The sequence below is a fragment of the Xiphias gladius genome, chromosome 1 (genome assembly GCF_016859285.1).
Source record: "Xiphias gladius isolate SHS-SW01 ecotype Sanya breed wild chromosome 1, ASM1685928v1, whole genome shotgun sequence".
In the NCBI taxonomy this organism is placed as follows: domain Eukaryota; kingdom Metazoa; phylum Chordata; class Actinopteri; order Istiophoriformes; family Xiphiidae; genus Xiphias; species Xiphias gladius.
Window position 1 is genome coordinate 28659289 of NC_053400.1, and position 22620 is coordinate 28681908.

The 22620-nt window shown below is 39.8% G+C and overlaps 1 protein-coding gene and 1 long non-coding RNA gene across 3 annotated transcripts in view; one reads left to right on the plus strand and one right to left on the minus strand.

The window, feature by feature from the left end:
* The window catches only part of tspan4a (tetraspanin 4a), a 117890-nt gene that overhangs the window by 68077 nt on the left and 27193 nt on the right, over positions 1-22620 (plus strand). For both annotated transcript variants that reach the window (XM_040124434.1, XM_040124385.1), the window contains 2 exons: positions 5715-5906; positions 15056-15130. In XM_040124434.1, the coding sequence (XP_039980368.1) occupies positions 5715-5906; positions 15056-15130 (267 nt within the window). The remainder of the gene's footprint in view (positions 1-5714; positions 5907-15055; positions 15131-22620) is intronic.
* Positions 1604-20566, minus strand: LOC120788617. The gene is made up of 3 exons (XR_005707266.1): positions 20283-20566; positions 20017-20104; positions 1604-2135 (listed from the first exon to the last, which is right to left on the minus strand). It is a non-coding gene; the product is annotated as an uncharacterized LOC120788617 (long non-coding RNA).

Here is a 22620-nt window from a genome sequence, read left to right on the forward strand (position 1 = left end):
CAGAATTATTTATTATTTGACTTATGCTCTTTATATACAGTACATGGTAAGACATCAGATTTAGAAATTTTTTAGTATAATTTTCCTTTCAGAACAAGAAGACAGTGCAGAGATCTTTCCTCCCTCCGGGTTTTCAGATAGCTTTCATAAATCAAATATATAACAGAGGTTATACGGATCTAAAGTATCAGGCATATTGAAAACCAACTTCCTTTAGCCTTCATCATCAGGTTGTAACCATGAGACTTGATTTAAGGAACAGGACCCACTCTTCTGGGATAAACTGAATACGTGATTCAAACATCAAAGCGTCACAGAAGAAATAATACATGAAGTATGTGAAGTCAAACTAACATTCTTTGGTGTGGTACCCATGAAAACTCTCTTTTTTTTTACTAATCATTGACCTCGAGACTTTCACATTTTATTCATATATGTATAAGTATTCTAATTATGACCTTAATCATATTATTATTATATTAATATGTATTCTGGCCTATGCTCTGGATCACTCATAACTGCAATGAGATCAGAGCACCAACATTCATGTACTGGAAAACATGTACATCATTAAAACATCCACCTGTATTTTACATCGCAAGCACAGGCGTCAAGTACATCTACTGTACATGTATATTTCATTGGGAAAATCATTCAGGGAGAAGTCCTTTCACCAGCATAGCATCTAAATGATATCAGTGTAGATATCTCTGGTTCACTGTGCACAAGTTTGCCAGTGTTTCTCATGCAATAAAGTAAGTTTAGTTAATAGGTGTTTATTGAAGAAAACTTTATATTCTCGCACAGAACAGAACAGTCACCATCCAGGGCCTTAATCAGCAGCCAGCATCAGAGCCTCGGCGTCCAACTTGCTGTGAGTGGGGGAAGCAGTCCAGATGGCTGCATCAATTTAAAACACTGCAAATCTGTCCGACTGTAAAGATTTAAGCTGCTGTTTTTTGGGTAGGAGTGCTAATCAAGACCGGTTGTGATCAGAGAAAAACTGCCTGGAAAAAGCCCCTGGATGGGGGCAGTTTTAAGAAACTTCAAAGCCAACCACACAAACAGGACCGCATTTTGGAAACTGTTGTGATTAAAAGTACCTTCTGCAATTACAATACTCAACACTTTACTCGTTATTGTAGAGTTGAAACAGTTTGTCAATTAATTGACTAGCTGATGGAGAGAAAATTAAGTTATTTATCAAGTGAAAGTGGAGAACTGTTCAATGATGATGTTTTTAAAGTTAATGTTAATGACGTGTATTTTTCACTCTTTTAGAGCAAACAATTAACTGATCAATATAAAAAAAACAATCTATAAACATCATTTTCTAAATTGAATTTCAACAATATATGGTGTGTTGCCCCCTGCCAACATGCACCTCGTTACGTAGTGTGATGTGGGAATTTTACACATCGATTGCACGTCTGAATACGAGCTTGAAACGCCTTTACCTAAAGTCACAATGGCAGTCTTCCACTTACTGTGGTTGTTTTTACCACGATTAAGAGTACTGCATTAAAAAAAAAACTTTTGTTTTTTGGTTTGTTATCTGAGTCAAGGGCTGAAGGATAGAGGCTGTCATATGCTGTACAGATTGTACAGCTCCTTGAGGCACATTTTTGATTATAATATTAAACTATACAAATGACAGTGACTTGACAAATAAATGCATCACTTAATCATCATCTCTAATGCACAAAGAAAATAAAATCTGTTTCAATAACCATAACATAAGGGATGGGCAGATTTTAAGTTGTGGTTCTTGTCATACATACATATATACATACACACACACACGCACACACACATATATATATGCAGTTGGCACAGATAAAAAATTATGAATATTTATCAAATACTTCATATTTATCAAATACTTCAGAATCAAAGTGTGGCCATTCTGCACATGTGCACCGTTGGACTTCATAAAATAGTCCACAAAATTCAAGTAAATGATGAAAGTGATGAGAAATTCACCAGTAAAGCTGGAATTACACTTCTGAAAAGACACACATAAATGTCACTGCAAACCCACGCAGAGAAGCAGGTTGGTCACATGCACCTCCCATATCTCAACAAAGCACTGTGTGGATTCACATGTCAGGCAAGCTGATTGGTCGATCCGGCTCCTGTTGGCAGTAAGGGTCAAAATGGAGAGGAAAAAAACTGAAATGTAAATAATTTTATGTAAAAGTGTATAGAAACACAGCCACACAAACGTCTCTCAGAAAGGTAATTTCATAGATTTTCAACAACAAATTAAATATGAACTGATGCAGCCTTTGAGTGAACAGAAACACTCTTCTCTGTTCCGTCCTTCACTGCAGCCCTGCCTACTAGAAATCAAGTTACAGTTAAACTGCAACAGCAGGATATGTATTCGTTGGCTGTCTGGATGGACCCGCATCCAGAGTCCCGTCTGTGGTAAGGGTTAAGGCAAACAAAAGTGCTTTGGTTAAGGTTCGGGAAAGGTTGTGATTTTTGTTATATCTAAATAAACATGTTGTGACTGAAGTCACTGTTTGGTTTTCCTGTGTTAAACCAGACCACGATCTTTCCCTAACCAAGCTCTATGAGTATCTAAGCATAACCATTAAAAAGTGCAATAACGCTGTAGTCATTACAAGTGGATGTTGTACTGCAAGATCGGATATTTGGTCGATGCGAATGTGAGCACCACACTTTTTTTTACCCACCTCTGAGCATTCATTTCCCCGTGTTAATGATCTTTTACTTCTATCCTGAGTTGTGAAGCACGAAGTCTGTTTAAATATGAGCTCCATCAGTTAATCATTGACCATCCTCCTGACATTTAATAATGATTGAAATGTCTGTTTGATGGTGCTTTGGAGATGCATGTGAAGAATTTCGTGGTGTTCATGCAATAAATAGCCACAGCCGTGCGCAACAACGCACGATCGCAGTCAACGAAATTACACCCTCTGTTCTAGAAGTGGTGGAGCAGGCACAAGTGTCGATGTGCAAACAGATGTTGAAGGGTGTTTCTACATCCATTAATGGTGAACTCTTTTTACGTACACGCAGTTTAATGCATCTGGACCCAGATGCCAAATACCATGCAAGCATCTGGCTCTATCCATTATTGTCCATTATTGATCCATTATTATGCGTTAGGTAACATTTGCGCAGCAGACACCTATGTCAGATTTGACAAGAGGCGTTCACTTTTACACACGGAGGAACCCAGCCATAAATTGATAGCAAACTTCTATCAATTGATCTCATTTGTGTCATCGTGGTGTATTCCTGCTTACTAATGGATATGGCTATGTAGAGCTGTGCAATGAATGAAAATAAATGTTTGTGCGGTTGATAAGTTCTTGTAGTTTTAGTCGGACTGGGTTTGACACGGACCAGCATGTCCTGCACGTCTGCAGAATGTTAACTGTATACACATTATACCCTCCTCTCTGATGAGCTCATGAATCTGACCTCAAAATGTTCACCACCACCTATTCCCAGCGTTCCCCCTTTTTTATCCTTCCACCTTCTCACTGTGGCCAATCTTCATTAGAGAATAGACTCTGGGGCGTAATAAGGGGTCCGTTGTGAGCGAGAGTGACCCAAAGACCCTTCATCTGCAAGCCGCTGAAATCTCCCAGCTGTGTTAGACAGTGAGCAGAAACCTGCCTCAGTGAATGGAGCCGCACATGAGTGCTTTTTATTTTTGCCTTGCCCTACTTATAGCTCAAGAGCTCATTAAATAAGAGCTTGTGTTAAAGCTGGAAATAGAGAAGTGTGTGTGTGTTTGTGTGCTGGAGGGGTGGGGGTGTTTTTTTTTTTTTGGGAGGGGGGGGGCATGTTAATCTTATTGCCTTTGGGGGTTCTGGCAAGTGGCCGTATAGAGTGTGTGAGTGTGTGTATGATGGATTTTTCCTATAGATAGCTCTTAAAATCCTTACCAATGTGCATCGTAAATGTGTTACTGCCCACCCCCCCATTGTCATGTTGTGCCTCTAAAGGCAAACATGTTGTTGTTCATGAGGACATGAATGCAAAAGAAGAGGAAAACCAGGATCCACACTGGCTCTGGACTCGAGAGAGTGCAGATTCCCCCGAGAGCAGCTGAAATCTTCAAACACTGGCCCCAACTGACTGTAACTGGTCGCATATGTTAGAAACCTAGCCTCTTCAGGGAAGTTGATAATTACTCCAATATCACAATTCAGTCCGTTTAGTTGTAAGAGTTGTTCTCACAGGACTATTGTCGCATATTATTGTGTTTTTTCCCCTCTCCTCGTGTTTCCTGTCACTCGCTACAGTCAATTATTGAATAGGGGTAAAAATGCAAAGGAAGCTGTAACTGAACCAAAATGATTTGCAAAAAATAAAAACACTCAAAACAAAAACAAATAGTGTAGGGGCAATTTTGTTATTGATGCAAATACTAATTCATAGCCTAATCACTTTTTGAAAAATCAATCCACCATTCATAAGGCATAAAATTGAGGTTTCTTGCAATATATATAGAAACTAGACTTTAAAAAAATATACAAATATAAGTATTACAGCTGTTTTTCCTGGTTAGAAATTTGTTCACATTTCACCATCAGACATCTCCTTCTTATTATTGCGGTTGAATCTGTTTGGTTTGGTTCTAAACAGCTTTTGTGTTTTTTCGTCTGGTCCAGCTTGTTGAGACTGGTCTGATGCGGACTAAACAACTTCAACCAAGATCGTCTTTAAAAGTAAAAACCTCTGATGCGTTTAACGAGTGGTGTGAAATCAAACAGACCGACTGCGGGACGATATCGTAGCGGATGTGTGATTTAGCATGAGTTCAAACGCTAGGTGCTTATCATGTGAACTGTAAAGAAAGCAATGTCCAAAGATCATGGCCTGTCTGCATTAGTATCCTCTCGTAAGCATGCAAATGTATCAGCACGAGTGCAGGAATTTTCCCTGTTGATAAAAGAGCAGTTCTTCACTAAAAAGCGAGTGAGAAAGCAACCGCACGAAGTAAAGTAAATACGCTTATTCGCTTTCTCACTGGGAGTTAGATCATTAAGAGTGGTACCACTCTCTTGCCTGCGCAGTAAATATGAAGGTAGAGCCGGCAGCCATTGAGCTTAGTTTAGCATAAAGACTGGAAAGTAGGTGGAAACAGCTAGCCTAGCTCTCTGCAAAGGTAAAAAAAAATAAAATAAAATCCAGCACCTATAAAGCTCGCTAATAAAAACATTATGTCTCGTTGATGTTGAAAATCAAATTCCAGTGACGGACGGCGGGACTATTTCTTGGCAGGGACCAGTCGCCAGGCATCCAGCAAGATTTTATTTATTTTTTTATTTATTTTATTTTGTATATTTACCAGACAGACATGAGAGTTGTATCAATTTTTTTCTGCAATTCTCTGAAAAGAAACAAAAAACAAAAAAAAAAGCAAATAAGCATATGTTCCCAAACTGTTTTAAACTGGATTGCTTGGAGGCTCAGATTGCTTTGCTCTGTTGCCTCTGTTGATATTTTACCCTAATTTGTTTTTGACAACACTTCTTTTGGTTTTCCCTCTTCAGTGTTCGCACCCTTCCCATGACGTGCAGTTTAGAAAACAAACAAAGCCCCAACAAGTCTGCAAATATTTTTAGGCAGCACCATGTCTTTTGATTGTATTTCTGTTTGGGGTGTGTTTGAGCGCGTTGTTAGCACACTGACAGCTTTACGCCTCTTTGTGTTTTCCTCTGCAGTTGGGAGGATGTGGAATACTCGGGGTGGGAGTCTGGCTCTCAGTGACCCAGGGAAACTTTGCCACCCTATCATCATCCCTACCCTCCCTGTCAGCAGCCAACCTGCTCATCGCGGTGGGGACCATCATCATGGTGATCGGCTGTCTGGGCTGTGTGGGGGCTGTCAAAGAGAGCCGTCCTCTGCTGCTGACGGTAAGTTATTTGTCAGGGTGGTTTTTTAATGCCCTCCTTGACTTCAAAAGCGAGACTGTGTTAACATGATGACGTCCTCGGCCTACGTTTTGTTGTTGCTGGCATGACAAGTAACATCACTAACTCTTCATAAAGCAGTAAGCTTTGACATTCTCACACAATTCCGGTCAATAGGTTGCAATTTGTTGGTGCAGTTTCTACAATGCATTTTGGGTTGTTAGATGTGTTGCTATATTATTGAAAGGCGGCAGTGTAAAGGTTTTTATATCTGACAGAAGATCCGACTGAAGGCTGCTAACGATACTGATCTGCACTTTAGTAGCTAATGCTCACGTTTGCATCACGGCCCCAAATCTCAAAGGTCTTGATTCAGAATATTTAAGCTTAAAACAATGCTATGAGAGGTTTTCAGATTTACTGGGACATTCAGACTACAGACTGCTGTCCACCAGCTGTCAGCTTACGCTGGACACCTACGGAGCTGGCTTCCCACTGCCTGCCTGAAAATGACGTGATGTGGTCGGCTAATCCGCCAGTGCAAAAAGGCTCTCTCCTTTCAAACATCACAATGATGCAGTTTCGGAGAGACACCACCTTTGACCAGGAGTTTTTTGGAGGTTGAATTGTCAAACCCACAGATTTACCATTATTTAGCTGCAGGCGGGTAAATTTGCAGACAAAATTCATGGCCATGAGTGAAATATTCACCCTCAGCTTGTTGTTGACTGTGTCATTAATGGCCTGTCTACAGCCTGTGAAGGCATGAAGGCCGCACTAGCAAAAAACTACAACGCATCGTGACAGTGATCCATTTTCAGCCAAACTGTTGCTGACACAATGTATATATATCTTCTATTATGAAAGAATCTCACTGTAACTTTAAAAAATAAAAATTGTCAGTAAATATAGCACTAGAGACAGCCTATTATTTATCACTCAAGTGCAATCATTCCAAGTGCAGATGCTGTGGAGTCCATCATGGCAATGAATTACAGTAAATTCCAATGACCTGTTTTTTTTCTTTCATGTGTGATTGCATTTCAAGTCATCTATTCTCCTCCATTTCAGTAAAAATGGCATTCTGAATTTTGTGTAGTAGAAATGTGGAATAGCCCACTGTACGGCATTCAAATATATCAAAAAGCTACAAACGCAGTGTGGCTACCCACAGCTGCAAAGCACATAAAAAGTATATATATTCGCCACAATTAAGGACTAAATGTTAAATGTTTCCCCCAACTTTTCTAACTTATGTTCAATATTATAGTGTATTACTACTTATATTAATAAAACTAACACGAAGATCAGTCAAAAATATAGTAAAAGTAAAAATTTGAAAAAAAAAATTTTAAAAAAAAGTCGAACAGCCGACATGTATTTTTTAAGAGCTGTGTGCCATGTTAAATTTTGATAGGGCATGAGTTTACAGCAGGACTATCTGACATTGGCCTGAAGGAGAAAAAGAGATATCTACTCACTAATATGCAAGTCAGGGCACAAGAAGTGTTCGACATCAAAATATCAAACATTTCATGATCTAATTCATACAAACTTAAAACTGGGCGTCTCCGATGAGGTGTGAACCCCGGATCCTTACAAGATTGATATGTATTTTAATATATTATAAAAATGGCACAGCAGGAGTAAGCAATTATGAGCTCCGTGGGAATGAGTCCTAGCGTCGATAATTAGCACGATCCGTGACATTTTCCCCACAGTGACCACTTCCCGCGTCGGTCGGTATAATGAGACTGGGCGAATTAGAAGTCTGCTTTAAGGAACGGCTGAGCAGCTCATTCCTAATGCAGATAGAAGACTCTTCTCCCTTCAAATTTACATGTTGATCGCTGATGAGAGACACAGAGTATTGCAACATCCCTGTGAGATATTTGAGGAATTACTGTGGTGCTCCGTGCTGTCAAAATGATTATTGCCCTTTGTGAGCTTTGTAATTTGTCGCACCACACATTAGAGTCACTAGTTTAAACTTTTCAAAATAAGCTTTTGCTACTCTCTGATGTCGATGAGTTCAAATACATTCCTAGCTTTTTATATGCATGCAAAACTTCAAAATTTTTTTAACCAACAACACATAAGCTTAGGCAGTTCCTCACGTAAGATTGGGTCTTGATGTTTGGCAGTAGTGCTGCAGCAGCCTTTGGACAAAGTCACTGAAAAGGAACGTGGGTTGCAATATTAGTTTGGAAACCGATCACTCAAAGAAGGAGCCTTTAAAAAGGCCCTGAAGACCTGCTTTTTCAAACAGCGTCTTACCATGTGCAATGACAACACTATTTTCAGCCAACGTTAGAACAACAGAATCTGTGAAAGGATGTAAGGAGGTATTTCATTTCTCTCTCATCACCTTTACTCTCATCAAGGCTCAGGTGGATATTAAACTCTCCTGCTTGAAGCAGCAGCACAGCAGATGAGCGCCTTCGTTACAAAATATCTGCCTCTTGGATAACAAGCCAAAGGTAAAGGCCCGCTAACCTGAGAAGAGAATTCAGATATGACTCCCAAGGTGCCGTTTGGTCAGTAACAATCCAGTCATTAAGCATACAATTTTGATTGTGACCGCTGCTAACAAGGGAAAGCTCAAATGTACAGTTCATGTAGCAACCTGATATATCCAGCAATTCAAAGCAGAACTCCAAATTATTTGTTTTGTGCGATACACAAACATCACATAGATTCTTGTTGGCATCTGAAGTTAATACACGCTTGGATTTGAAAGTTTGGTTGGGTGGAAATCTTCTCACTCCTCCCCAACCGCGATGAAACAGGCAAGGACTCCGTTGGTCTGCGTTGTACAATCAGCTGCCACGACAAGTAGCAGAGACACTCCCCCGCAGACACACTCACCACGGAGCCTCTCGTGGTGGTAGAGCCCCCATCCCAGCTACAGCACACGTCATAGCGACTGTCATCGCTCCACCAGAGTCCCCGTGTTTCCAGCAGAGAGCCCGACGGTAGCTTCTCATTGCCAGCTGGCTCTAACTCCCAGCACTGCGTCGCCGTCCTTGCTAAGCTGAGTGGTGGTCAGTCAGTCTCCATCTCCCCCAACCCTCTTCATCACACACTACGTAGCCACGAGGCATCTGTGGTCATCCACAGTTGTTTTCAACTCACCCCTCTGTTGCATTGTTTAAATATGAGAGATGTTTCTAGCAGAATTTGAGGGTGTAGTTTCCCTATAAGGATGTATGGGGATTTTGTTTCCTAGATGTAACTTTGACTGTTGTGTTTTACTCACTAATACATGTTATAGAGAAAAACCGTTTGATTAAAAACACCGGACATTTAACACGATTGTGGAACAGAATCCAATACCCTGTCCTTTTGAGTTGAAAATAGGAGTCACTTGGGGACACTGAATTTCCCCCTGAAATCTAATTTTCATCCGGGTAATGGCTAATTCAAGTCACAATTCACACCAGTGAGTTCGGATTGTCAATACTGGTGCAAGTCAAAGGGCAAAGAGGAGGTGTGGTGGCTCTGTGGCCTAATCTGCCCACAAATTAGTCAGACGGGTGAGATCACTGCGGTGGAAATGAAACAGATTGTTTACACTGATCAGCCCTACATGGGTCTGAGATATAGAGCCTGTAAAAATGATTAGACCCGCCACATTAAAAAAGGACCATGGCTATCACCTCAAAGGTTTCCCCTCAATTTACGCTCACGGCAGCAGGATCCCAAAGGGTATTGATTTTGGAGGCGCTGATGGACTGTGTGCCTGTTGACATGACTGGTGAACCAGTCTTACCGCTCACACAAAAGAGCCACTGTAGCTTTCACACTGCGTGGAAATCACAGCGCGGGTGAACACAAAAGGAATCAATCCCTGGGCCTGGACTTTGATTATAGTTCTTATCCTGGAGCCCTTTAAAGACATCAGTCTCTGCTAGACAGGGATGATATCAGCACTGCCGGCCGAACAAGTCATAACATAAATACATGAGTATATGCAAGATGGTCTTTTGATTGGGTAATAAAAATTTTCATAACGCATGCAAGCAGCATTTAGACTTTAGTGGCCAGTAAAAGCTAGAGTTCTTCGGATATATTAAAGTGTACTTAAATGTAGGAGTTAATATTAAAACATAAATCGCAACTCTCTAATTGTAACACTGTTTTCTGTGCTATGAACTTCTCCTCTGCAATAAAACAAGCCGCAGACATGAAAATAATTCAAGAATAGCTGAACCCCGGAGGAGCTCTATTCTGGTCCTTGAGAGTCGGTGTCCTGCTGGTTTTTGTTCCTGCTGAAGGCATCAGTTAGATACAGACCAGCTGTGGCTCATTACCTCTCATGGAACAAAAAACAGAAATGGAACAAGACAGGTCTTAAAAGGACCATTTTACTGTGTTTAGTTTAGTTTAGTTTGAACTTATACAACTCTAATAAACACGTAAATAAATAAAAGATAAAAAAATCACAAGTCGAATCAAAGCAAGCTTATTTCGCCTACCCTTTCGATACGCTGATGTGGTTAAATTCACCATTACACATGTCAGCACTATCTGTATCTCATTGGCTCGCGAGATCAAAACCAAAAACATACAGCTTTCCCAGTTTTAAATTCTTAGTGTTGCCCGGTGTTGAGAATAATAAGAGGATCTTGAGGCCAAAAATGAATTTTCTTTGCTATCGCTCTGCCAGTGATACTTGATCAAGGTAAGGATTTCGAGGATGAAAGCAGCTTTCCTACAAGACACAGAGAATACTGGTGAGTTTGATAGTTTGTATATAGGGGTGTCTCACATGCAGCACACAGTGGTAGAAAGTATCCAATTACATTTACTCAAACACTGTACTTAAAGTGGCTCTAAGCAATGTTTCTGTGAATAAACTATTTCAGTTTGAATGATGACAATACAGGAAAAACATATCCCGCCTCCTCTGGTCCATTTATAATGGGATCTGAGTCTTTGTTTATGGTAATTTATCACACACAAACACATAAACACACACACACACACACACATAAACACACACACACACACACACACACACACACACACACACACACACACACACACACACACACACAACAAAACAACCCCTTCTTCTATTTTAGATTTTTATCTTAGATACATACCGTGTCCATGTCCATTTACACAAACCTCACTTTAGGCACAAGCGACAGGGGTTACAACAAAAGAGCAGATGCAAATGTATTTCTACTGCCTGCTGCGTGTGTCACAATCAAGTTTATCATTACAGTCTTGCTATGCAACAGCATTGGAAAGTAATATGGAACAAATTACTCTAGTTTTAATTTTTCATCTCCATTAGAGCTTTTTTCTTCAGAGAACAGCACATGTTTTCAGCAAACTGTTTAGATATTTTTATGACTATAAACATGACTGGAAAGTTGAATCTGTTCTTTTGAATGAATTATATTTCATGAAAAGAAGCAACTGCTTCGGAACGATTCCTCTGCACTTAACTTAATTGGCACACTGTTATTGCTTACATTATTATTATTAACCTTTCTACACGGTTCACATATGGATTTAATCATTTACAGTTTATTTCTGCAACCTATTTGATAATGGTAACCCACTCAGTGCAGCAGTGTGAAATTCCTAAAGTTAATTCAGTAGCTTTCTCGTAGTGCATTATAACAGCAAAATGCAGTCTTCTGCCATCAAATGATCGTATTGAGTCTGGATATTGCCTGTGGCCTAACAAAGAAGAGTTAAATTTCTTATTAAGAGAAGATTAATTGGGAAATATTCAGAGAGCCGCAGGGGATGGATCTGCTTGTTTTCTAAATGCCGGCAAATATTAGTTTCTTATTCTTAACAGTGTCCCTTTGCTCTCTGGTGTCATATCATAGCCTAGGAGAAACAGCGAAGAACACATTAAAGTGCCAGTGAGAGTCTGGGAGTGAAATGGCGAAAATAAAGAGAGAGAATGAAGATATGAAAGTTTTTCTGTAGCTATAACGTTCATTTCACAGCTTTCTCTTTTGTCAAAAAAGTTTAAAAAAGGTTAAAGTTTAAATGTTTAGGACTACCAAAGGATATGCCCAAGAGCCATCAGAGATTCATATTCAAAAATATCCATTAGACTCAATTTTTTCAGCAACTTAAGATAAAATGAGTATGAGTGGTATCCCCAGCTGCAGCAGACAGCAGCTGTTTTCAGCAAAAACATTCTGAGAAACCCACTGTGCGCTACCTGGCCAGCACCAAACAAAAACCAAAGGTTGCAACTATGTGGTAAAGGAATGCGAACATCTTGCAGCTGGAGAGGAAAGTGAATATGGGATATTTCATTTGTCAAACGTCTGGAAACATGGCTCGAAATAAAGGCTTCTGCTGGAATCCTGGTTTCAGACCTCTGAAATGGCGTCGAAAGTCAGATTTTTTTTTAGCAAATCAAAATAGTTCATGTGTTGTGTCCATTGACAGTTTTCTCGGGTGGAAAAACAACTGAGCTGATCAGAAGTTTGTAGGCACGGTTAAGAAGGGGAACGTCGTCATTTTTCTGCCGGAGCGAGAAACATTGTGACACCAAAATGGCCCTAAAAATGGCCACAAATGTGGAACATAGAGACACAGCTACTCGTGTTCTTATTAGTAGACTCACAGAGATGACAGCTTTTAAATTGCGATTATTTTTCTATCAATTTTGAGAACGTTATCTGTTGCTGCTACCAGCAGCTTCTGTGTCGACTTCGCATGATGTTGGCGGTGTCGATACTTTAGTGACTTATTGATTAGTTACCGAAATCTGCTTGCTTGTGTACCAGACAGAAAATTGAGTTGAAAATGCAATGGCAGCTCAGTTTGATTATTAGGCTACTCTGCTGGACGTGTACATAATTAGCATTTGTCAGCAATTGTTTGGTAGCACATTTCCATAAGAACTCAGCTAAGTGATGATTTCTCAGGGCAGCTTGTAGGTCACATGGATTCATGGTCTGTCTTCTTCTAGTGGCCAAGTATTTATTAATGGAAATCTAAGTAGGAAAAAACAACCCAATAGGAAAGGTTAAGGGCTGAAAGGTTGAATTTTTGTCAATGCACAGTGGAACACATTTCTTCAGTTTAAATGAACCTAAACTTAAGAGAACACCTAAGAAAGAAAACATTCATACAATGAAGCCTGACAGAACAACAGAGATTGATTTCAGACGGTTGTTTGAGAGCACCTCCTGAAAAGAGCACGAGTGAGTCAAACACACCGTGGGCTGTATGCTGCCATCAGTTTTGTTGCCTAACCGGTCTCTTACCTTCCAGTGGTGCCACCGAGGCTTTCATCCTTTCCATGCCTAGTGATTCAGTGATGCAAGTGCTGCCAAAAGACCACAGGGGCAACTGACAGTCTTGCCAACTATCAACACTCACATCCACTGTCAAGCAAATGCCTGGAATACAAAGGCGACATGTAGCTATGATGCCTTTGAAAAATATTTGCTTTTGAGATCTGTTTTGACCTTCTGAGATTGTCTCATGCTGTGTGTGCCACACACTCAAAAAACAAGACTAGGGAGTCTGCTGCCATGCTACCGGCTCTGAGAGGCTGTTACTAGTCACAGCAATGCTTTGAGCTAAATGCTAACATCAGCATGACAACATGCTCACAATGACGATGTTAACATGCTGATATTTAGCAGATGTATTGTTTGCCATGTAAACTATCTCAGGTTTGCACGTTAAAATGCTAACATACCACTTAACTGTACCTCTATTCTGGCCTATCTAATAAGTGTGGAAATGCAAAAAAAGAAAAAATCTTATCACTTCCTGATTTGCTCCCAATTTGCTTTAAAAAAAAAAAATAAAAAAAAATTATACTCCGCTTTAGAGTCATAAATCAATAAACACGCAGACATGAAACATATTTTTCGAATAAACATCCACAAATCTGCTTAGAAATAATTGATCTCCAGAACTTCCCTGAGAATCAACTTATTTTTAAGTTTTCTTCAGTATCAAAGTAATCCCGTGATCAGTTGTCCATACATCCATGGGTACATTGCAAACAGGAACTACTAATAGTTAATTTACTTTTAATGGTGCCACTTTGCCAAAATGTAGCCCATATCTAAGTTGTTAACTCCATGGCAACAATATACCACCACTTTTTATCCTCTAAACCCCTAAATTATGGGAACTGTAATTCCAAGACTCAGAGCATGATTATCCCCCAAATCGAAGACAGACAAAGAATAATGATTGGAGTGACAAAATCCATCAATGCTTTTTCATGTCGCACTATCAGTATTTTTGCTAAGGTTAAAAATGCCCTATCGACATGGTTCATTTATCCTTGTGTTGTTTGGTCTGTCACCAAACTCTCGGCACCATGGGCATCCGAACCAATCTCAGGATATTTCAGTCTGGACCAGACTGACATTGCCATCCTTAGAGTCAGGGCACCGCTGCGGATGAAAGAAGTTCACCAGTCCTTTTCTCCAAAATGCCAGCACGGCGTTGGTGTGTGTAGATGTTTGCGTCCGCGGTCATCAGTTAATCATACAATGCCTCTTCATCGAGGTCTTGTAGTGACCCTCTGGAACGTTGTGCCACTGTCTCCGATTATATTTCCGCCCTTCCTGGTTCAGACAGTCCCTCCCATGTGTGTGGGACAGAGCCATGTCCTATCAACCAGCAGAGTGGTTGATGGATGTGCTCATAACTGTTTTGAGCACTCACGCGGGCCCACGGGAAGAAGATGTATCACCCATCAGACAGCTCATCCAGACCACCATAGAGAGGAGTAATGGGTGGGGTTTGGCAAGAAATAAAATGTGTCTCCTTTAACAACAAATTCAGAAGTGGATAGAGGAAAACTGTGTATCACTTTTCCTGGTCTGTCCTATTTGCGCTGATTGTTCCTCCTCTTCTCTCTCTCTGCTCTCTTGACCTGTCGGCTAGAAATATTAACGTTGCACGATCTACAGCTATTCGGTCATTCTTACTTCACCAACTGTTTTTCCTTGACACTCTGTGGCCTTTTCTTTCTCTCCTTTCTTACTTTTTTCTTTCAGTCTCTCACACTCCTCTCTTCAATTTCATTCATCCCAGACAGAACCCTGTTATCCCCCTTGTGGTGTTTCCCTCCACATTCATAAACGGCGTGTTAAATGACTCAGCTGCCCTCTCTAACTCCCTTTTTGTCTCCACAGTTCTTCATCCTCCTCCTGCTCATCTTCTTCCTGGAGATTCTGTCCATCATGCTTTTCTTCATCTACCAAGATGAGGTAAGACACCTTGACTGCTCCCATCATGTTATATCCTGTGATTTTCTGATTTCCAACTGAACAAGATAATAACTGCCTGTGGGAAAAGACGGTCCAATTTGTGCCCCTTCATATGCCATGCTTATTGATGGTGTTTCAGATAGAAGCTGGCTGGTAAAACCTCAGCGGCAGGGTCGTTCTGAAGTTCATACGAGCGGTGCAGTCGGCTGGTTAAGAGAAGGGCGTGTCCGCTGACATTCTGCATAAACGATGGTTCAATTAAACTGCCCGAGAAGGTTTTTTTAAGATGTTGTTGCACCTTTTGGGGAGATGTCTCTGGGCTACAGGCGGGCACCATACACTGTGTCCCTATTTCATTTCCTTGTTAATAATTTTCAATCTATCTCAGCTCACCTATTTTTCGATGATTTCCGCTGTAAATACACAGGTCAGGCAAAAGAAGAGAAGGGGATGAGCTATCCCTCTCAGATTTATGAATTTGTGATCCCTTCACATTTTCAGCTAAAGTTTCAATAATCTATTGAAAGGCCTTGCAAAATTCCATTCGTGTTTATCTTTATTAAAAGGGTTTGAGGGGCTGGATTTGGATTTGTTGTTAAAAAAAAAAATTGAAAAACGGAATCAACATATTATTGTTACATGGCATTGCAAATATTAAACCCTGAAGACCCATGTGAAAGCGCTGACAATGTGTCCTCTATTCTGGCCATAAACATCTATCAGGCACAGAATAACAAACATCATCTTGACAATGGGTATTAGTTGGATTTTGTGAGATTAGTGAGATTAGTTGGCGGGGGGGGATTAAATTCCCAAAATAACTCTGGGTTGGTGCTACGAATGATTCAGAAGTTTTAAAATATGAACCAAGTGCCTTTAAAAAAAAAAAAAAAAAAAAATGCCTCAGGGCCCTTGAAGATTACTTATATGTTATCTTGTAATGTAGAGCAGCTGCCGCCACAGTCGGAGGACTGCACTGACTCTTCACGTCATCACTTAAAAGTATAACTAGAATCTTAAGGGAAAAAAAAGAGCCTGTGCATATATTGTCGTGTTTTAGTCATATTACCAGTTAAAATTAAAATGATAGGCAACATGGCAAACACAACAACAACACTGAGCAAATGACTGCTTTTGTGTAATTTCGTGGTTGATCATTTATCAATTAGCAAAAAAAAATGACCATTTCCAATTTGGTATTGCATTTAAGGCTACAACTAACAACTATTTTAACTGTAGATTGAGCTGTAGATTTAGTTTGTTTTTGACAAATTAATTTATTATTTGGACAATAAAATGCCAGAAAATGCTCCTAACAATTTCTCAGTACACAAGGTGATGTAATCAAATTGTTTATTATTATTATTATTATCAGATGAAAAATGACTTAAATGATTGATCATTCTTGCAATTGTTGGCGATTATTTTTCTTTCAATCGACCGATTGATTTACTGATAAAATCATCTCGGCACTAATACTGTAGCACTGGATGAGAACTTGACTATTTGGCTGACATGGTTTTAGGCATTTTCTCATCCCATCACAGGGCTCGAGTGGCCTTTGACAAAAAAAAAAAAATCTGCAGATGCTGTTTTAATTCAGTGTACAGTATATCGGGCACCTTTTAGAGGCAACTTATACAACCACTACCAGGTGAAGTGCAGTGCTCCACCCGATCATTGGCAATTTCTCAACCACTCGCGTTACATTATTCATGCTGGTACAGAGAACATTATCCCCAAAGACTTAGGCCAAGGCCAACCATGACTTTAATGCCTTTGTACATTTTCGTAAACAACAACCTGCTTTGATAGTTCCCCGTCTTTCTGTTTGAATTACGTATGCGACCATAGACCTTGGACCTATATACACACTTTGTTTTGGCTTTTATCTCTTTCTCATTGTAATTCTGGCATGATTACATATGTGGGGTATTTCCATAACAGTCTGTAACCGAATGAGCTGTTTGGGATGTTGCTGAAATGTTTTTTTAGACTGGCACATTCTTCTGGGCTTTCAGCCAGTCAGCACTGTTCTGTTCAGCTTTTAATGAATGTTGTCTTTTGTCACACCTCACCTTTCTCTTAGTATCTGTGTTCCCTGATGTTCAGTGCACCCCATTATTCAGCCTCTGAATAATTCAGTCTATTTTGTCTACCCAGGAGGCGATTAGCGACAGAACATGGTAAAAAATTAGGGACGGTCTAGATATTCTGCCGCGCTAATGCACCGAGGGAAACCACTCGCAGTAAAGAATGGGCGGCCATTATAAAACTGTCATTGATATTTTTTTTTAAAACAGCAGGATTCTGCCGTGTGAAGTTGCCCTGCTGGAAAACTGAAAAAAAAAACACCTGTACAATACATCAATATGAAGTATATTTAACAACATGGTTCACTTCATCATGCTGCACAGAAAGGACTTTTTTGAATTTCTGCACATTCTCAGAAAGACCCAAGTAAAAGGAACTTTTCTGAGGCTACAGATTGCTATTTGCATTGAAAAAAGTCTTGCACTACCAACAGGTACTACTTATCATCTTTTTCTGAATTACAGCCCCTAAAGTTAAGGTGCGGTTATGTTTGGCCAAATTTAACAAGAAGGAAACCCACAGTTTTGATGTGCTATAAAGATTTTAAAAAATGACACATCCAATTTTTAGCTGCTTGAAATGCTTGAAACACTCTTTGCTGTCATTATTTTTGAAAAGAACAGTCTCTCAGCCTGATACTATACTGTTACCAATACCAAGTCTTTTTTTGGGTACCCCTACTAGTTTCAATAGGATCAATACGAAAACCAAAACCAAAAAAGGATCTGCCTCTCTTACTACATTGTTCTCTTTGTTATTTCATCAAGGGGTGCAAGAATTGTGTCTGCAAAAAAACAAAAACAAAAAAAAACAAAAACATTTTTTGATGTTCAATCACACTCTGGGCTTGAAAACACCTTTAAAAATGCACTCTTTTTCTTTTCACAAAGTGAAATGATGGCTGAACATAAGAGAGGCATCACGTGAAGTTATTTCTCATGCATGTGGTGAAGAAATTAACGGCTGCTTCTTGCCCTGCTATTACTCACTCCAAACCCGATTTTGTGATATTTCCCACTCCACTGTGACGTCTGTCTAACTCCAGGTGTAGCAGTAATGCCACTGAATTCCAAAATAATGACTCTACATTATAACATATGTAGAGTATAAACACTTTAGAATTTAAAACCCTTTAAATATGAGTTAAACAGCATTTTAGTGTTGACTCTCTAATTTAAATACACAGTGTAGTGTTTAAAAGTTCAAAACTCTCAGTTCATAATCAATATTATTCTTCAAAATCAATACATTGGGGTTTTTTATTATTCTGGAGAACTTACTTTAAATGTATGTTATGATATTAAACAGATATTTTATGATATAGTCTTTCAACCCAGATACTGTGGATGTGAGAAAATACAAGCACATTTTCGGACCAACATTTTATGACATCCTTTTTGTTTTCAGTATATCTGTGATTTTATCTTCTAGAGTTTTTAGAGCCCTAGTTTATCTCTGATTACCAGGACCTGCTGCTTTTCTCCTCCTCCATCACCATGGAAACTCCCTGGAAGCAGTCCTGCACTTGGAGCACAAGCCGATGCCATTCCTCCTATATGCATAGCCTTCCAGGTGCCATAACTTAAACAGAGTGCAGCTGTAGGTGCATGCCGATGAACGCCATCCGAGGCTTTAGGGATGGTCACGCTCAGTGGTGCGGTTTATTACGACTGCCTTAGACTCGATAAAAGCTCCGTGACGTGGCTGGAAGCTACTTCAAACAGCGCACAGACCTTCCACGCACCTGAAACGGTCACCTTTTGTTTCACTATGTTGGTTCCTAAAGGATGATGAAAGGGTCCTTTGAGGTTAACTTCGGCGGAACCCGTGTGACTCTAAGCGTCAAAGTGAATAAAAAAGAAGTCCGACTCAGCAGCGGGGTATTGAAAATTGATGTATGGGCGTTTTATGCTATCTCCGCGTGGGTTTACAGCCTTGTCTGCTCGGCTTTATTATTACCTCAAGGGGAAATTACGCTGCCAGACAAACACAAAAGGGAGCAATAATAACAGCGGACCACCGGCAATGTTTTGTTTAAGGATTAGGGGGACTACCAACAATCCACAAGCATCACAATAAGCATCATTTGTACTGTCTTATTACCAATAATAGTATTAGTGACAGTAGTAGCAGTAGTGGTAGATTTGCAGCAAAAATCTAATGTCATGATTAACACAACGGTTTCTGCCTTGGCTCCCTGCTACTCTAGAGTTTAATGAGCCTCTCAGACCTCTTAAGAGCAGTTGAGTAGCTAATTATATGCTTGTTAGCACAAACCACATGTTTGTCTCTGTATTCGCATGTGTCCTTTTACTGTAAAGTTTGGTTGCTTTTATGACATATACCAGTACTTCAGTCAATCGGAAAGCCCCCACAGATAACTGCGACAAAATGAGTACAAATGGAAACATGCTGAAAAGCTAATGCAGCTCATAATACTCATAGTATTTAGAGTACACATATCTTAGAACAACATAAATAAAACAGCATAAAAGCATCTTAATATGCATGTCAAACAACAGCCACAAGGAAAACGGTACAAACAGTGACTTCTAATTACCAATACAAATAGGACATGCTAGTTTGATAGCAGAAAAGAAAAAAAAAAAAGAAAAACAACAGCAGCCAGCAGACACCAACACATGCTCGAAAGCAGATCTGTCGGACAGCATCCACACAACTAGAGGCCTAACGCCCTCACAGACAGTGCTGCCAAGCTCACAAAAACCAACTGCACAGAGCCAGGACGTCAATTCACAACGTGCACGTGGGCACAAACGGCTCATACTTACCTTGCTGAAATGAAGAAATGATCTCTGGAATCAATAATCCTCTGTGGATAATAAATAAAGCCCTGGGAGAAACTCGCAGCCACTCAGGCTGCCGACAGAAAGGCACAGAAAAAAAACCACTTGCAGCTTGAGGTTGCTTGGAATTCACATGGTGATTTCATGTTACAACTTTGGGTAAAGAACATAAATATAGGAAACTATCATATTAACTTTGTCACACAATCCGTATTTCTATAGCCTAGATGCTGAACGACCTTAAAACTTACCAGGATCTCCATATCTTCTGCATTCTCCTCCAGTTACTCCCTTCCTCCTCTCTCTCTCTGCACGTTGCACTCATACAGATTCAAGATAAGCGCACATTTTTCATTCAAACTGAACATTTAAAAAAAAAAAAAAGGCCACATGCCTTTCAGTCTGAGCACACCCTTAAGAAGTCGTGAATGCGGCGGCTCAAAGCTGTCTTACAGTGACACGTCCAGACCGCTGACAAGCCTGGCTTGTTAATGAAATGCCACAAGTGCGACTGCAGCAGAGAATGCACTGCAGCAGCAACATAACCCAGCAGTGGACTGGTTGGACCATTGTTAGATGAATTCACACAGACACACACACACACACACACACACACACACACACACAGGTGTTTTCACTTATTCAGTTTAATTAGACATGTGCAATGTCACCAGCTCTATGTACTAATGAGAAAGACAAAGGTGTAAGTTGTACAATAGGCTGAGGAGTCATTTAGCCACAGCCACAGGTCCTCAGTGGGATAGATGCTTGAGTCATCTTTGTCCTTTCATGAACAAAGATGTGACTCCCCTCTCTCCAAACAGGTGTAACAAAATTAACAGAAAAGTGAAGGAAACGTCAGTCAAACTCAGTCTGTTCACACCCAAAGTCCTGAGGAGAAGAGTAATTAGGCCAAATAAGTGAAAAAAAAAAAACTTCAGCTCTTTGAAATACACTGCCTCACTTCACACGGGTGTGTTGGACATACATTGCCGTGAGTGGAGTATGTCATGTAGCCGTTGTTGATATAGTCGTGGTAGTGCAGTCAGTGTCATGGCCATGCTAATCTCCTGGGGAGATTATTTCCTCAGGCGACCGAAAATCAACCCGTTCTCTGGAGGTGAAACGATTACCTGATCAATCCGTTAGTCATTTAAAAGAAAATTAATATGCAGCAATTTGATAATTAATCAGTTGATGGATTTTTTTTTTAATTCTCTCGTGCCAGTTTCTCAGATGTGAATATTTCCTAGTTTTCATGGTTTTCTATATGATTGAAGTCAACTTTTTTGGTTGTTTTTTTGTTTGTTTGTGTTTTTTTTTGACTTTGGTCAGACCAAAAAAAAAAAAACCACAAAAACAATTTGAATATGTTCTTATTCCAAAACTGAGTACAGGAGTAATTATAGCAATCTAATATTAGTCACGATAGTGTTGTTAATGGTAGAAATATTTCCAGTAGTAGTAGTACTTAAGGTAGTAGACTGATTCATCACACACCCTGCAGGGACGTTAAAAGGTCTCAAAAGAGGCACAAGTAATGGAGTGAGCACTGGCTGGAAACAGGCCAATCGAAAATGCTGACACTGAATAGGTCAATACAAGTGATAGAAATGACTGGCCATTCTTGCTACAGAGCATCTCGAATACCCCTGAGGTTCATATAAAGTTGTTATACAACTCTATTGATAGGACTTGGAGTCTTTTAAATAAATGATCCAAAATGAGATCAATAACAGATAAATCGTATTCTCTTTGTCTTCCGTCTCACCCAATGCTGAATTTAACCAAATATCAATATTTGCTCGTGGGAGCTCAGACAGTTAATCCTGTGCTGTGTGAACAACTGAAGAGACATCAATCAAAAAGATAACTCTATGAACTATGAACCCCTCTTTGATTTAAGATTCATATCCAATACCCGTTTGACTCCAACAGCGATACACCGCAGACCTCTACATCTGCCGGGATCTCAGAGTTCAAACACCGACTGCAACAAAGGCCCTGTAGCAAAATGGTTTCACTTGACATTGACGGGTTAAAATTAAAGAAAAAAAAACCGCTCCCCTCAGACTGCTCTGTTTCAAAAGTCTGGGGTGACTTTTCTGTCAAAATGAATTTTGACTGAATTTTATTTTACGATGTTATTAAACCAAATAATCCTTTAACGCACAATATACAATAATATGATATATTTGGATAATCATCCAAATCCGATATCTAATTATGAGAAAATAGCATAGCTGAAAAACAAAATGGGCCAAGGAGTCCAATCCCAGTGGTTGTTTTTGCAGTTTATATGTGGTGCAATTGTTTTTTTTCCCCTTATGAACAAGAGTATCCTGGTCACTTGATGGTTCAAGATGCATACGATTTCACTGAGGCAAAGTTCTTGTGTACGTCCCTTGTATTACAGTTAAACAAAATTACGCACTGATGCATTTGAGAAGTTTATTTCAGCTGTGCCAAATCCACAGTTTGTTTATTTATTTATTTGTTTTTAGTAGAAAAATGGAAACTAAAACTCGGGTGTCATATTGGCAGTGGTATCAAAGGCTTTCAAATGATACCTGACACACGCCCCCCCCA